Source organism: Triticum urartu, chromosome 6A (genome assembly GCF_056163025.1).
Source record: "Triticum urartu cultivar PI428250 chromosome 6A, HENAU_Tu73, whole genome shotgun sequence".
Classification (NCBI taxonomy): Eukaryota; Viridiplantae; Streptophyta; class Magnoliopsida; order Poales; family Poaceae; genus Triticum; species Triticum urartu.
Window position 1 is genome coordinate 212,187,687 of NC_141878.1, and position 14,415 is coordinate 212,202,101.

The window sequence follows — 14,415 nt, forward strand, 5'->3', positions numbered from 1 at the left end:
TTCTTCTCCGATATTTGGGTTTTGTTTGGCCAACTTGATCTATTTATCTTACAATGGTAAGAGGTGCTTTGTAGTGGGTTTGATCTTACGGTGCTTGATCCCAGTGACAGAAAGGGAACCGACACGTATGTATCGTTGCTACTAAGGATAAAACGATGGGGTCTATCTCTACATAGATAGATCTTGTCTACATCATGTCATCATTCGTATTGCATTACTCCGTTTTTCCATGAACTTAATACACTAGATGCATGCTGGATAGCGGTCGATGTGTGGAGTAATAGTAGTAGATGCAGGCAAGAGTTGGTCTACTAATCTTGGACGTGATGCCTATATAATGATCATTGCCTGGATATCGTCATGCGTATTTGAAGTTCTATCAATTACCCAACAGTAATTTGTTCACCCACCGCTTTGCTATTTTTCTCGAGAGAAGCCACTAGTGAAACCTACGGCCCCTGGGTCTCTTTCTCATATTATTTGCCTTTGCGATCTATTTTTATTTGCATTTATTTTCAGATCTATTAATCCAAAAATACGTTGCTGCACTTTATTTTATTTGCGATCTATTTATCCAATCTATTACAACTTTTTCCCATCATGCACCAATTTCTAGCACCGTTACCCGAAATGGATTGACAACCCCTTTAATACGTCGGGTTGCAAGGATTTATTATCTGTGTACAGAGGCTGTTTACGTTGTGTTGCTTTGTTCTCCTACTAGTTCAATAACCTTGGTTTCATATCTGAGGGAAATCCCTACCGCCAATGTGCTGCATCATCCCTTCCTCTTTGGGGAAATACTGACGTAGCTTCAAGCGACATCAGTCGGGGACGCTGACGATGGGGATCTGCAGGCGGAGAGCAAACTATCCTCGATTCCCTCTGGCCGGAGTCGGCTGCAGAGGCAAGACGCCGTCGCCGGCAGGAGATGGGGGTACAAGAAGCCATGGACGAGGCTGAGATGTTCGCCTACATGGATGAGGTCGAGCAGAAGGAGGATGAGCCAGAGCCCTCCTACCCGCCCGTCCAGTTGGTGCTCGGCACCATCGTCGTGGACATCTCCGAAGATGAAGAGTAGTTAGAGTAGTACGTAGATGTAGTACGTAGGATTTTTTGCATGATTTGTATGGATCTAGGGATGCTGGGCAGGCGAGGGGGACAAGCAGAAATACCATATGGTAAGCTAGCCTGACATTTGCAAACCCAAGGACCAGGGGGTTTGGGGATCCTATCTTCTCGGCGCATGAACATTGCTCTCCTAACTCGTTGGCTCTGGCGTATCGCCAATGGGGAGGGCGGCCTTTGGCTTACTATCATTAGAAACAAGTACCTTCGGGGCTAACCCCTAGCTTTCTGTCAGCGCTCTGGTTGCTCCCAGTTTCGGTAGGCTACGATTCAGCTTTTACCCGTGCTCCGCATAGGCACGTCCATCACGGTCGGCTTCGGGTCCTCGACCATGTTCTGCTTCGACCGCTGGCTAAGGGCCTCTCCCCTGGCCGCTCGCTTCCCGGCCCTATTCGCCATAGCGGTTGACCCTCGGGTCTCCGTCGAGACGGCCCTTATTGACTTTGGGCGTATCGCCTTCTGACGCCCCTTTAGCCCCCTTGAGGTGGCCGCTTGGGACTCCCTCCTCCAGGATATCGCTCTTCTTCCCATGGACGTCGAGGGTGATAACCCACAAGTATATGGGATCGCAACAGTTTTCGAGGGTAAAGTATTCAGCCCAAATTTATTGATTCGACACAAGGGGAGCCAAAGAATACTCTCGAGTATTAGCAGCTGAGTTGTCAATTCAACCACACCTGAAAAATTAATATCTGCAGCAAAGTGTTTAGTAGCAAAGTAATATGATAGTAGTGATAACTGTAGCAAAAGGTAACATTAGTAAAAGTAATGTTTTTGGTATTTTGTAGTGATGATAGCAATAGCAACGGAAAAGTAAATAAGCGGAGAACAATATATGGAAAGCTCGTAGGCAATGGATCAGTGATGGAGAATTATGCCGAATGCGGTTCATCATGTAACAGTCATAACTTAGGGTGACACAGAAATAGCTCCAGTTTATTGATGTAATGTAGGCATGTATTCCGAACATAGTCATACGTGCTTATGGAAAAGAACTTCCATGACATCTTTTGTCCTACCCTCCCGTGGCAGCGGGGTCCTTACGGAAACTAAGGGATATTAAGGCCTCCTTTTAATAGAGAACCGGAACAAAGCATTAACACATAGTGAATACATGAACTCCTCAAACTACGATCATCACCGGTAAGTATCCTGATTATTGTCACTTCGGGGTTAACGGATCATAACATATAATAGGTGACTATAGACTTGCAAGATAGGATCAAGAACTCTCATATATTGATGAAAACATAATAGGTTCAGATCTGAAATCATGGCACTCGGGCCCTAGTGACAAGCATTAAGCATAACAAAGTCATAGCAACATCAATCTCAGAACATAGTGGATACTACGGATCAAACCCTAACAAAACTAACTCGATTACATGATAGATCCCATCCAACCAATCACCGTCCAGCAAGCCTACGATGGAATTACTCACGCACGGTGGTGAGCATCATGAAATTGGTGATGGAGGATGGTTGATGATGACGATGGCGACGGATTCCCCTCTCTGGAGCCCCGAACGGACTCCAGATCAGCCCTCCTGAGAGGTTTTAGAGCTTGGTGGCGGCTCCATATCGTAAAACGCGATGATTTCTTCTCCCTGATTTTTTTCTCCCCGAAACACAATATATGGAGTTGGAGTTGGAGTCGGAGAGGCAATAGGGGGCCCACGAGGTAGGGGGTGCGCCCCCACCCTCGTGGAGAGGTGGTGCCCCCCCCCCCCGGCCTTCATCTTTTGCAGGTATTTTTCATATTTTCTGAAAAGTTGCTCCGTGAAGTTTCAGGTTATTTCGAAAACGTTTGTTTCTGCACATAAATAACACCATGGTAATTCTGCTGAAAACAACGTCAGTCCGGGTTAGTTCCATTAAAATCATACAAGTTAGAGTCCAAAACAAGGGCAAAAGTGTTTGGAAACATAGATACGACGGAGACGTATCAGAGGGCGCCCCTGACTTCATTTCTTGGTGCCTGGAGCCATCCGGCTGCTTCTCCACTAAGTCTTTATACGCGGCCATGGCTCCTTCGTTGGCCCCTGAGCCCTTTAGCCTAATCTGGGACATTCGTCTTCCCCTAAAGATCAGGATCTTCCTGTGGCAGTGGATCCGGGGATGCCTTCCCTCGGAGGTAGAGGTCCTCAAGCGTAATGGACCAGGAGATGAGATGTGTCCCCTATGCGGCACGGTGGAGGATACTAATCACATCTTCTCCTGCTCCACAGCCCAATTCATGTGGTCCTGTTTCCGCGAGACGGTCGGTGGACAGTGGTGCAACACCAACATCCCCTACTTACTTGCGGAGATCCATGCCTCGCCCCGCGCTACCGCCATATTAGATGGATATGCGTAGGGGTCCTTGCCTGGACGCTTTGGACCATCCGCAACAAGCGTGTTATTCAAAAGGTGCCTCTTCGACGTGCGACTGACGCGATTTTCAAAATGTGTGGTTACTTGCAGCTATGGTGACCGCTTAGCCGCCCCTAGGACCGGGACGTCATCAATACCCTCCTCGCCGACCTTCGCTCGATGGCCTTCCGTGTGGCGCCTCCGCTTCCGCCCCCTCCGCCGGAGCCCGATTAGACATGTTGCATGTCTTGTTGTGTCTGAGTGTGTTGCTTGTTTCCAGGGCTTGTTGAGCTGTGCCCTCAGCATTAACCCTTCTGCTACCTTATTTGTATGTGAGACTTGTGTGTGGGTGTGTGAACCTTGTTGAATGTTTGGCTCGGGCGATTTGCTTTATAATATAAAGCAGGACAAAAGCCTTTTTGATAAATCTGACAGAAGCGAATGCAAAATGGCTAATTTAAAACATGCCTCGCCAGTGCACATCGACGCGCCCGAACGCTTTCGCGGACGTTTGAGCAGCCGGATGTGTAAAGTCCGGCTCTAGATGCTCATAAAAAGAGCTGGCCATGCCGGAAATTTCAGTCTCATGGGTGCTTTTGAGGTCCACATATGCTCAGCGCCTGGCATGAGTGTCAAGCCCTCGAAGAAGACCATGCAAGTCCTGCGGGCGGAATAAGATCCTGACTCTGTCCAAATCCATCTGAAAGTATCCGAAATTTGTCATGTGTTCGCTAAGGAAGAAATTTGTCGAATGTGTAGCAGTTCAGGATATCAGAATAAATTCAGTCATTCACCGAAAAGAAGACGCTGTCGATTTAGAATTAACTCCACGCTTACACTGTTAGACATGATACGCTTTTCCATACTTTGCATTCTGGATGCCTCGCGACATTAATCCTTATTAGCTAACCATCGCCGGCATACAGATCACGCCGACGCCGGAGTTAACACGAAGCGAGTACGCCGGCCCGCTGAGGCCGCCGGCGGCGGGCAGAAGGGGAAGTTGCAGTTGGGGCAGACGCTGAAGCACTGCCTCAGCGTGTCGTAGCAAGGCTCGTTGGCCAGCCTCGTGCAGCAGAAGCATGTCCGGTTCGGGTCCGCGTCGCACGGGCTGTCGACGCACAACCCGGCGACCTGAGCCTTGCGGCCGCTGCCGCCGCCCTCGCCTAGCTCACGGCGACCGCCGCCCGATCCCTCGGCGTCATCACCTTCATCGTATCATCAGATATTCAGATTATCTATGCGACTAAAACCAGTAGCATCAAGAAAAATCCTCTTTTCCGACGGAAAGACAGAAGGTATTTATTAGTACCGTGTGCGGAGAACACGTGGCATCCAACAAGAAGCAGGAGGAGCAAGATGGGCGTGGCTGCCTTGGGATTCATCTTCACCCCGAACCTGCGGCGCATGAACAAATGGTGGCGAGCACAACTGATCTTCTCGATGGATTTGATCCTTGTGCATGCAATTTATAGAGGGCAGCAGAAGGTGTAGATCATGTAGACGGGATAGGCTGCGAAATACGCTAAGTATCATCGCAAAAAAAAAACCCCGCTAAGTATGGAAGTAAGTTAATACTTGGTAGGATAAGGTAAGCGATCAATTACTGCCTAATTGCAAGATCATCCAGCGATGTCAATATCATGTGCTAATTATTTAGAGTAATTGTATTTACCTTTTTACATTATATTGTACGTATGAGTTTATTGTGGCTTTGGTGTATTTTGGTCTACATCGATGACATTATTGGCTGCTGCTCCTACAAACTTCTAGCTTTAACCAGTTTGCTCCCTTTGGAAGAGGTTCAAAAGCGCAATGAGCTTTGCTTACGGTGCGTCATCGATGGATGCAGAAGCAAGAAGATTTAAGGACCTTGAAAGATTTGAATATATTTTTTTAGAAGAACATGGAGGCTCCTCCCCTGTTCCATTACTCAAATGAAACCATCGAACATAAGTCCATACATCTGCTCACTAAGAGGAGTTGTTCGGAAAGCGAGAGCAAGAGAATGAAAAAGGTTCAAACTAGGGTGCCTTATTACAAGATAAGGGTTTTGGGAACAACTAAAAATGGCCTTAGAGTGCGGGAGAACCCCTACACGGTGCATGCGACCTCCTACGTTGCCCTCCTGGTCTTCACAGGTGGCGCCGTAGCAGCTTGTGTAGACCAGCAGGTGATGAGTGTCGACACAGGGCTGGTCGAAATCGTCTTGCCACCAAGGTCTTGTTTCTTGGGCGACAAGAAGCCCCCATCATCTTCAAAGATCTTGAGGTTCTTCCAAGGGTCAGACGCCAGCAAGTTATGTGGGTTCAGCCACAGGTGATCAGCATACATTTCTAAAGAAATTTTCTAGCTGTGCCGCGAAGACCATCAGTCTTTCCTTGCATGAATCCGGAGAGAGAATAGCCCAATTCCTGACTGTGTTCAAGATCAGTCTCAGCACCTGGTTAACAGAGATCCGAGTAGTGTTATTGAAAATCATAGAATTTCTATATTTCCAAAGACACCACAACACTGTTGACCTAACTGTATTCAAGGCTGAGTTTTTGTTGTTAGAAATCCAGGATCTAGCAACAGACTCAAAGTTGAGGCCCATTTGAAGACCAAAGTGCTCATTGACGAAAGCCCACATGTTTTTGGCCACAATATAGTCAAAGGACAGGCGCATGTTGGATTCATGTTCAAAGTAATAAACACAATCAAGAGGCTTAATAATATGTCTCATCCTCAGGTTGTCTCTAGTCATTAGCTTGTTAGAAAGTAGCGAGAGAAAAACATGTATTTTAGGGGGAACCCTAAGTTTCCACATAGCAGGGATAAACATAGGTTGGACCCCTCTAAAATTAATCACATGATACAGAGAACTAGAAGAGTACGTGCCCTTACTATCCATTTGCCAAATTAGAGCATCAAGTTCTGAGGACATAGTAATATGTGACGCCCCCGATTCAATCATACACTAATCATACACGCAAATGTGTATGATCAAGATCATAGACTCACGAGAAGATATCACAACACAACTCTAAACACAAATTAAGTCATGCAAGCTTTATATTACAAGTCAGAGGCATCGAGGGCTCGAATAGATCAGCTGGAATACAAATGAGTTAGCGGAAGCAACAATATATGAGTACAGACATAAGTTAAACAAGTTTGCCTTAAGAAGTCTAGCATAAAAGCAACATCGATCGAAAAGACAAGGCCTCCTGCCTGGGAGCCTCCCAACTACTCTTGGTCGTCGGCGGCCTCCACGTAGTAGTAGGCACCCTCAGGGTAGTAGCAGTCGTCGGTGGTGGCATCTGGCTCCTAGACTCCGGCATCTGATCGCAGCAATCGGGTGTAGGGGAAAAGAGGTAGCAAAGCAACCGTGAGTACTCATCCAAAGTACTCGCAAGACTTACATCAGAACTATACTAAGTATGCATCAGTTTCAAAGGAAATGGGTTGTATCTGTGGACTGAACTGCAGAATGCCAGAAGAGAAGGGAAAGGCTAGCCTATCGAAGACTAGCATCTTCAAGCATCTTGCAGTATTTAGAAGAGTACAGAATAACATTTTTAATTAGCAAGCATGTTGTAGTATTAATGTCCAGAGATCCTTCCTCGACTCCCTACAAGAAAGCAATCTCAGAGCCATCATATCCCATCAATATCCAGTAACCAATTCTAGTTTTATAGATCAGATACAACTCCAAGTCGTCCTTTTACCGAGGACACGTCTATTCGAATAGATTAAATTCCCTGCAGGGGTGCACCACATTACCTGACACGCTCAATCATCTCTGGCCAGACACACTTTCCTGGGTCATGCCTAGCCTCAGAAGATCAACACGCAGTAGCCCCACCTAAGGCTCAACAGAGAGGCCAGCACGTCGGTCTACATCCTAAATGCGAAGTGGTCCTGGACCAATCGCCCTCTGCAATCCTTCATGTTGCGAACACGGCCGGTGTTAGTCCTGGCAACCTCCTTAAACAAGGCAGGTGCTTACGCGGGCCACCCAGGCATGTGCCACTAAATCGCTGACGTCTGAAGAGTTTCAGCTGATACATACGACGTCGGTTGCCCATAAACTTGTCCCGCATGAAAGTTAGTGCATATAGGTCAAAACCAACTCAGATCAAATATCCAACCTTGTTAGTGACTTAGAAGCACGCGGTGACGATCAGTTCTCATGTCGCTCCATCTCGAATACTTGCAACAAGGGCCAGGCCTATCCCACTCCATGGTGGTCTACCTGCCCGGCCGCACCTCGTAATTATCTCGCGGGTACCCTCCAGGTCAACCCAAATTCACTCACGGGTACCTCTCGGGGCTGACCTGGTCTCATCATGGTCCAGTGGTAAAGTCAAAGTAACTGTCCGTCCATACACCAAAGGGGAATCCCGGGAATCACCCTCAATGGATTCCATTTGATGTAACCGTCAAGGTGAACTTAGGAGGAATCACCCTTGAGGTTCACACTTGATGGGTTGCACGACAGAGTCGTATCGGGAGGAATCACCCTCGAAGACCACAACCGATTAGCCACACTACAAAGTTACCATCAGGAGTGCGTTACGAGGTATCACCCTCGGCACTTGATAGTAGTACTGTAGAGTCGTACGACTAAGGGGTGTGATGTGCTGTGTCCGGCCCTGGACGTCGATCACGTTGATCGAGTCGCCTAGTAATCCAGTGGGGGCAAGAGGGACAAGGTGATGTGTCACTGATGGATCACTAACCAACCTATACTAAGTAGTTTAGGATAAGAAGGTAAGGTACAAGAGCAGCTTACGAAATCAGGCTATGCATCAGAATAGGATCATATGAAAGTAGTAGCAGTTCTAATGCAAGCGTAAGAGAGAAGAGAATGTGCGATATCAGAATGATCAAGGGGTTTTCCTTGCCTGGAAGCTTTGCTGAAAAGGATGAAGGGTCGTCGGTGACGTGGCCTAGCACAGGGGTAGCATCGGTCTCGGGGTTTACCGAAGAGATGAGGGGGAAGAAACAATAAATATAAAGCAAGCAAGTGCAACACTAAGCATGACATGACAATATGCATTGCTAGGGGTGTTCTAATGTAGTGCCACACGCTGCAGATGGAGAGGGAAAACATCCGGAGGGGTTTCCCGGCGTTTGGAATTTTCGGACAGATGAAAAGAGGGGGACGGTTCCAGGTTCAGCATGCTAGAGGCATCTGACAGGTGAACAGATTGCATAAATGGATTCGTTGGATTTTTCTGAGCAACTTTTATATATAAATTATTATCATCTGAATTATAGATTATTTTATATTAATTTTCATAGTTTTAAACATTTTCTGAATTATTTTTATTTAAATTAATTCAAAAATAAAAAGGGGTATTTGCTAGAAGTGTACCCAGGGGGTTGCTACAATGGCTAACCAGTGGGCCCGTTGACTGAGTTAACTGACCAGTCAGCAAAGCCTGACTGGTGGGCCCCCTGTTGAGTCAGCAGGCTGACTCAGCCAACCCTATCTATATGAATAGTGGGCTGGGCCCACAAGTCACACATAGTAGACCTAAGCAGGCTTATTTTTAATAGGCAAAGTTAATTAAAAGGGTGGGACCGGCCTGTTAGTGACTGCTAACATTTTAGTTAGTGATTCAATTATTCCTTAACTAAGTGCTAGAGTACCGGGCCCATGAGTCAGTGACTCAGGCCAGTTCAAAACTGGTGCCGCACCAGCGGCGACAAAACGCGAGGCGGCGACAAAACGCGCGGTGGCGACGCACTGAACCTTGTCGGAAAAGAGCCACGATGGTCCAAAACGAGCACGGTTAGGCTCGTTTGAGAGCTGGTCCTCGTGCGCATCTCATGGTGGTGGAGCTGGTCCAAAGTTTCACCGGATTCGAGGCCGCCGACGAGTGATATGTCTCCAACGTATCTATAATTTTTGATTGTTCCATGCTATTATATTATCTGTTTTGGATGTTTTACATGCATTGATATGGTATTTTATATGATTTTTGGGACTAACCTATTAACTTACAGCCCAGTGCCAGTTTTTGTTTTTTCCTTGTTTTACAGTTTCACAGAAAAGGAATACCAAACAGAGTCCAAACGGAATAAAACTTTTGCGATGATTTTTCTTGGACCAAAAGACACCCAGGAGACTTGGAGTGCAAGTCAGAAGAGCCACGAGGGGGCCACAAGGGTGGAGGGTGCGCCCAGGGGGTACGGTGCGCCCCCAACCTTGTGGGCCCCTCGGTGACCCCTTGACCTACATCTTCCTCCTATATATACTCATATACCCGAAAACTTCCAGGGGAGCCACGAAACCACTTATCCACCGCCGCAACCTTTTGTGCCCGTGAGATCCCATCTAGGGACCTTTTCTGGCATCCTGCCGGAGGGGGATTCAATCATGGAGGGCTTCTACATCAATACCATCGCCTCTCCGATGAAGCGTGAGTAGTTTACCACAGACCTACGGGGACATAGCTAGTAGTTAGATGGCTTGTTCTCTCTCTTTGATTCTCAATACCATGTTCTCCTCGATGTTCTTGGAGATCTATTCGATGTAATACTCTTTTGTGGTGTGTTTGTCGAGATCCGATGAATTGTGGATTTATGATCAGCTTGTCTATGAATATTATTTGAATCTCCTCTGAATTCTTATATGCGTGATTTGATATCTTTGCAAGCCTCTTCGAACTATCAATTTGGTTTGGCCAACTAGATTGGTTTTTCTTGCAATGGGAGAAGTGCTCAGCTTTTGGTTCAATCTTGCGGTGCTCGATCCTAGTGACAGAAGGAGAACCGACACATATTGTATTGTAGCCATCGAGGATAACAAGATGGGGTTTTCATCATATTGCTTGAGTTAATTCCACTACATCATGTCATCTTACTTATGTGTTACCCTGTTCTTATGAACTTAATACTCTAGATGCAGGCAGGAGTCGGTCGATGTGTGGAGTAATAGTAGTAGATGCAAAATCATTTCGGTCTACTTGACATAGATGTGATGCCTATATTCATGATCATTGCCTTACATATCATCATAAGTTTGCGCTTTTCTATCAATTGCTCGGCAGTAATTTGTCCATTCACCGTAATAATTTCTATCTTAAGAGAAGCCTCTAGTGAAACCTATGGCCCCCAGGTCTATTTTCCATCATATAAGTTTCCAATTTACTTTCTTTGCAATCTTTGACTTTCCGTTCCATAAACCAAAAATATTACTTTACCGTTTATCCATCTATTTCAGATCTCACTTTGCAAATAACCGTGAAGGGATTGACAACCCCTTTTTCGCGTTGGGTGCAAGTTGGTGTTTGTTTGTGCAGGTATTCGGTGGCTTGTCGTGTTATCTCTTACTAGATTAATACCTTGGTTTTCAAAAGCTGAGGGAAATACTTACTCTACTATGCTGCATCGCCCTCTCCTCTTCAAGAGAGAAACCAACGCAAGCTCAAGAGGTCGCAGGAAGGATTTCTTGCGCCGTTGCCGGGGAGATCTACGCCAAGCCGAGACATACCAAGTACCCATCATAAACTCTCATCCCTCGCATTACAATATTCGCCATTCGCCTCTCGTTTCCCTCTCCCCCACTTCTAAAACGATTTTCGAAAAGATTTGCCTTTTCTTCGCCCCTCTTTCGTTCGTCTTCTCCGCTTGCTTTTTGTGTGCTTGTGTGTTGGATTGCTTGCTTTGTCACGATGGCTCAAGATAATACCAAATTGTGTGACTTTTCCAACACCAACAACAATGATTTTATTAGTACTCCGATTGCTCCCGATGCTAATGCGAAATCTTGTGAAATTAACACCGCTTTGCTAAATCTTGTTATGAAAGATCAATTTTCCAGCCTTCCCAATGAAGATGCCGCATCCCATCTTAATAATTTGGTTGATTTGTGTGATATGCAAAAGAAAAAAGATGTGGATAATGATATTGTTAATTTGAAGCTATTTCCGTTCTCGCTTAGGATCGCGCTAAAACTTGGTTTTCATCTTTGCCTAAAAATATTATTGATTCATGGAACAAGTGTAAAGATGCTTTTATTTCCAAGTATTTTCCTTCCACTAAGATCATCTCCCTTAGGAACGATATTATGAATTTTAAGCAACTTGATCATGAACATGTTGCACAATCTTGGGAGACGACGAAATTGATGATTAGAAATTGCCCTACGCATGGTTTGAATTTGTGGATGATTATACAATTTTTTTTATGCTGGATTGAATTTTGCTTCTAGAAGTCTTTTAGATTCGGCCACGGGAGGCACTTTTATGGAAATTACCTTAGGAGAAGCTACTAAAATCCTAGATAATATTATGGTAAATTATTTGCAATGGCATACCGAAAGATCTTCCACTAGTAAAAAGGTGGATGCTATAGAAGAGATTAATGTTTTGAGTGGAAAGATGGATGATCTTATTAAATTATTTGCTAGCAAGAGTGCTTCTATTGATCCTAATGATATGCCTTTGTCTACTTTGATTGAAAACAATAATGAATCTATGGATGTAAATTTTATTGGTAAGAACAATTTTGGTAATAACGCGTATAGAGGTAATTTTACTCCTAGGCCGTTTCCTAGTAATTCCTCTAATAATTATGGTAATTCCTACAACAATTCTCATGGAAATTATTATAAGACGCCCTCTGATTTTGAGAATAGTGTTAAATAATTTATTAGTTTGCAAAATAATTTCAATGCTTTGATTGAAGAAAAATTGCTTAAGATTGATGAGTTGGCTAGGAATGTGGATAGAATTTCTCTTGATGTTGATTCTTTGAAACTTATATCTATTCCACCTAAGCATGATATAAAAATGAGTCTCCAAAATCCATGAGAATTTCCATTGATGAGTGCAAAGAAAGTACCGCTAAGATGCGTACTAAGAAAGACTGTTTTATAAAAGCGTGTTCTTCTAGTTTCCGTGAAAATAAGGATGAAGATCTTAAAGTAATTGATGTGACTCCTATTGAATCTTTGTTTTCCAATGTAAATATTGATAAAGATGGGACTGGATATGATTCAACTTTATTTATAAGGCGTCCCAATGATTCAGAGTTTTTAGATCTTGATACAAAAATTGATAAAAGTGGGATCAGAGAGGTCAAAACTTTAGGTAGCAATGAACCCAATATTTTGGATTTTAAGGAATTTAATTATGATAATTTCTATTTAATAGATTGTATTTCCTTGTTGCAATCAATGTTGAATTCTCCTCATGCTTATAATCAAAACAAAGCTTTTATTAAACATATCGTTGATGCTATGATGAAATCTTTTGAAGAAAAGCTAGAATTGGAAGTTTCTATCCCTAGAAAACTTTATGATGAGTGGGAACCTACTATTAAGATTAAAATTGAAGATTATGAGTGCTATGCTTTGTGTGATTTGGGTGCTAGTGTTTCCATGATTCTGAAAACTTTATGTGATGTGTTAGGTTTCCGTGAATTTGATGATTATTCTTTAAATTTGCATCTTGCGGATTCCACTATTAAGAAACCTATGGGAGGAATTAATGATGTTCTTATTGTTGCTAATAGGAATTATTTGCCTGTAGATTTGATTGTTCTTGATATAGATTGCAATCGTACATGTCCTATTATTCTTGGTAGACCTTTCCTTAGAACGATTGGTGCAATTATTGATATGAAAGTAGGAAACATTAGATTTCAATTTCTGTTAAGGAAATGCATGGAACACTTCCCTAGAAATAAAATTAAATTGCTTTATGAATCTATTATGAGAGCCACTTATGGATTTCATGCCAAAGATGAGAATACTTAGATCTATTCGTGTTTTATGCCTAGTTATGGACATTAAACAATAGCGCTTGTTGGGAGGCAACCCAATTTTATTTTTGTTTTTTGCATTTTAGGTTCTGTTTTGCAATAAATAATTCATTGCACATCCCAGTACACCGTCGGAGGCATTCATATAGAGTCATATTTTTGTTCTAGTATCGAGTTGTAAACTTTGAGTTGTAAGTAAACAGAAGTGTGATGATCTTCATTATTAGAGCATTGTCCCATGTGAGGAAATAAAAAAGAGAAAGGCCAAATAAAAAAAGAGAAGTCCCCAAAAAAGAGAGAAAAATAAAAAATGAGAGAAAAAGATAGAAGGGACAATGTTACTATCCTTTTTTCCACACTTGTGCTTCAAAGTAGCACCATGATCTTAATGATAGAGAGTCTCCTATGATATCACTTTCATATACTAGTGGGAATTTTTCATTATAGAACTTGTCTTGTATATTCCAACGACGGGCTTCCTCAAAACGCCCTAGGTCTTCATGAGCAAGCAAGTTGGATGCACACCCACTTAGTTTTCTTTTTGAGCTTTCATAAACTTATAGCTCTAGTGCATCCGTTGCATGTCAATCCCTACTCACCCACATTGATATCTATTAATGGGCATCTCCATAGCCCGTTGATATGCCTAGTTGATGTGAGACTATCTCCTTCTTTTTGTCTTCTCCACAACCACCGTCTATTCCACCTATAGTGTTATGTCCATGGCTCACGCTCATGTATTGTGTGAAAGTTTAAAAGGTTTGAGAACATAAAAAATATGAAACAATTGCTTGGCTTGTCATTGGGGTTGTGCATGATTTGAATATTATGTGTGATGAAGATGGAGCATAGCCAGACTATATGATTTTTTAGGGATAACCTTTCTTTGGCCATGTTATTTTGAGAAGACACAATTATTTGTTAGTATGCTTGAAGTATTATTGTTTTATGGTAATATTAAACTTTTGTTATCAATCTTACGGATCTGAAAATTCATGCCACAATAAACAGAATTACATGGATAAATATGTTAGGTAGCATTCCACATCAAAAAAATCTATTTTTATCATTTACCTACTCGAGGACAAGCAGGAATTAAGCTTGGGGATGCTAGATACATCTCCAACGTATCTATAATTTTTGATTGTTCCATGCTATTATATTATCTGTTTTTGA

General features: G+C 43.5%; 1 protein-coding gene across 1 annotated transcript; it reads right to left on the minus strand.

Moving 5' to 3' along the window:
• Positions 1–4,251: 4,251 nt before the first annotated feature.
• On the minus strand, positions 4,252–4,920 carry LOC125512161 (uncharacterized). Its single transcript, XM_048677239.2, has 2 exons — positions 4,793–4,920; positions 4,252–4,688 (listed from the first exon to the last, which is right to left on the minus strand). Exons 1-2 carry the CDS (start codon positions 4,887–4,889, stop codon positions 4,408–4,410), a joined length of 378 nt encoding a protein of 125 aa, XP_048533196.1. The 5' UTR covers positions 4,890–4,920; the 3' UTR covers positions 4,252–4,407.
• Positions 4,921–14,415: the final 9,495 nt, after the last annotated feature.

Excerpts from the sequence above, each read along its gene's own strand:
- LOC125512161 (XM_048677239.2), bottom strand. The coding sequence starts at position 4,889 with ATGCGCCGCAGGTTCGGGGTGAAGATGAATCCCAAGGCAGCCACGCCC. Across the intron at positions 4,689-4,792 it reads CCACGTGTTCTCCGCACACG|GTGATGACGCCGAGGGATCG; the intron begins GTACTAATAAAT and ends GATACGATGAAG.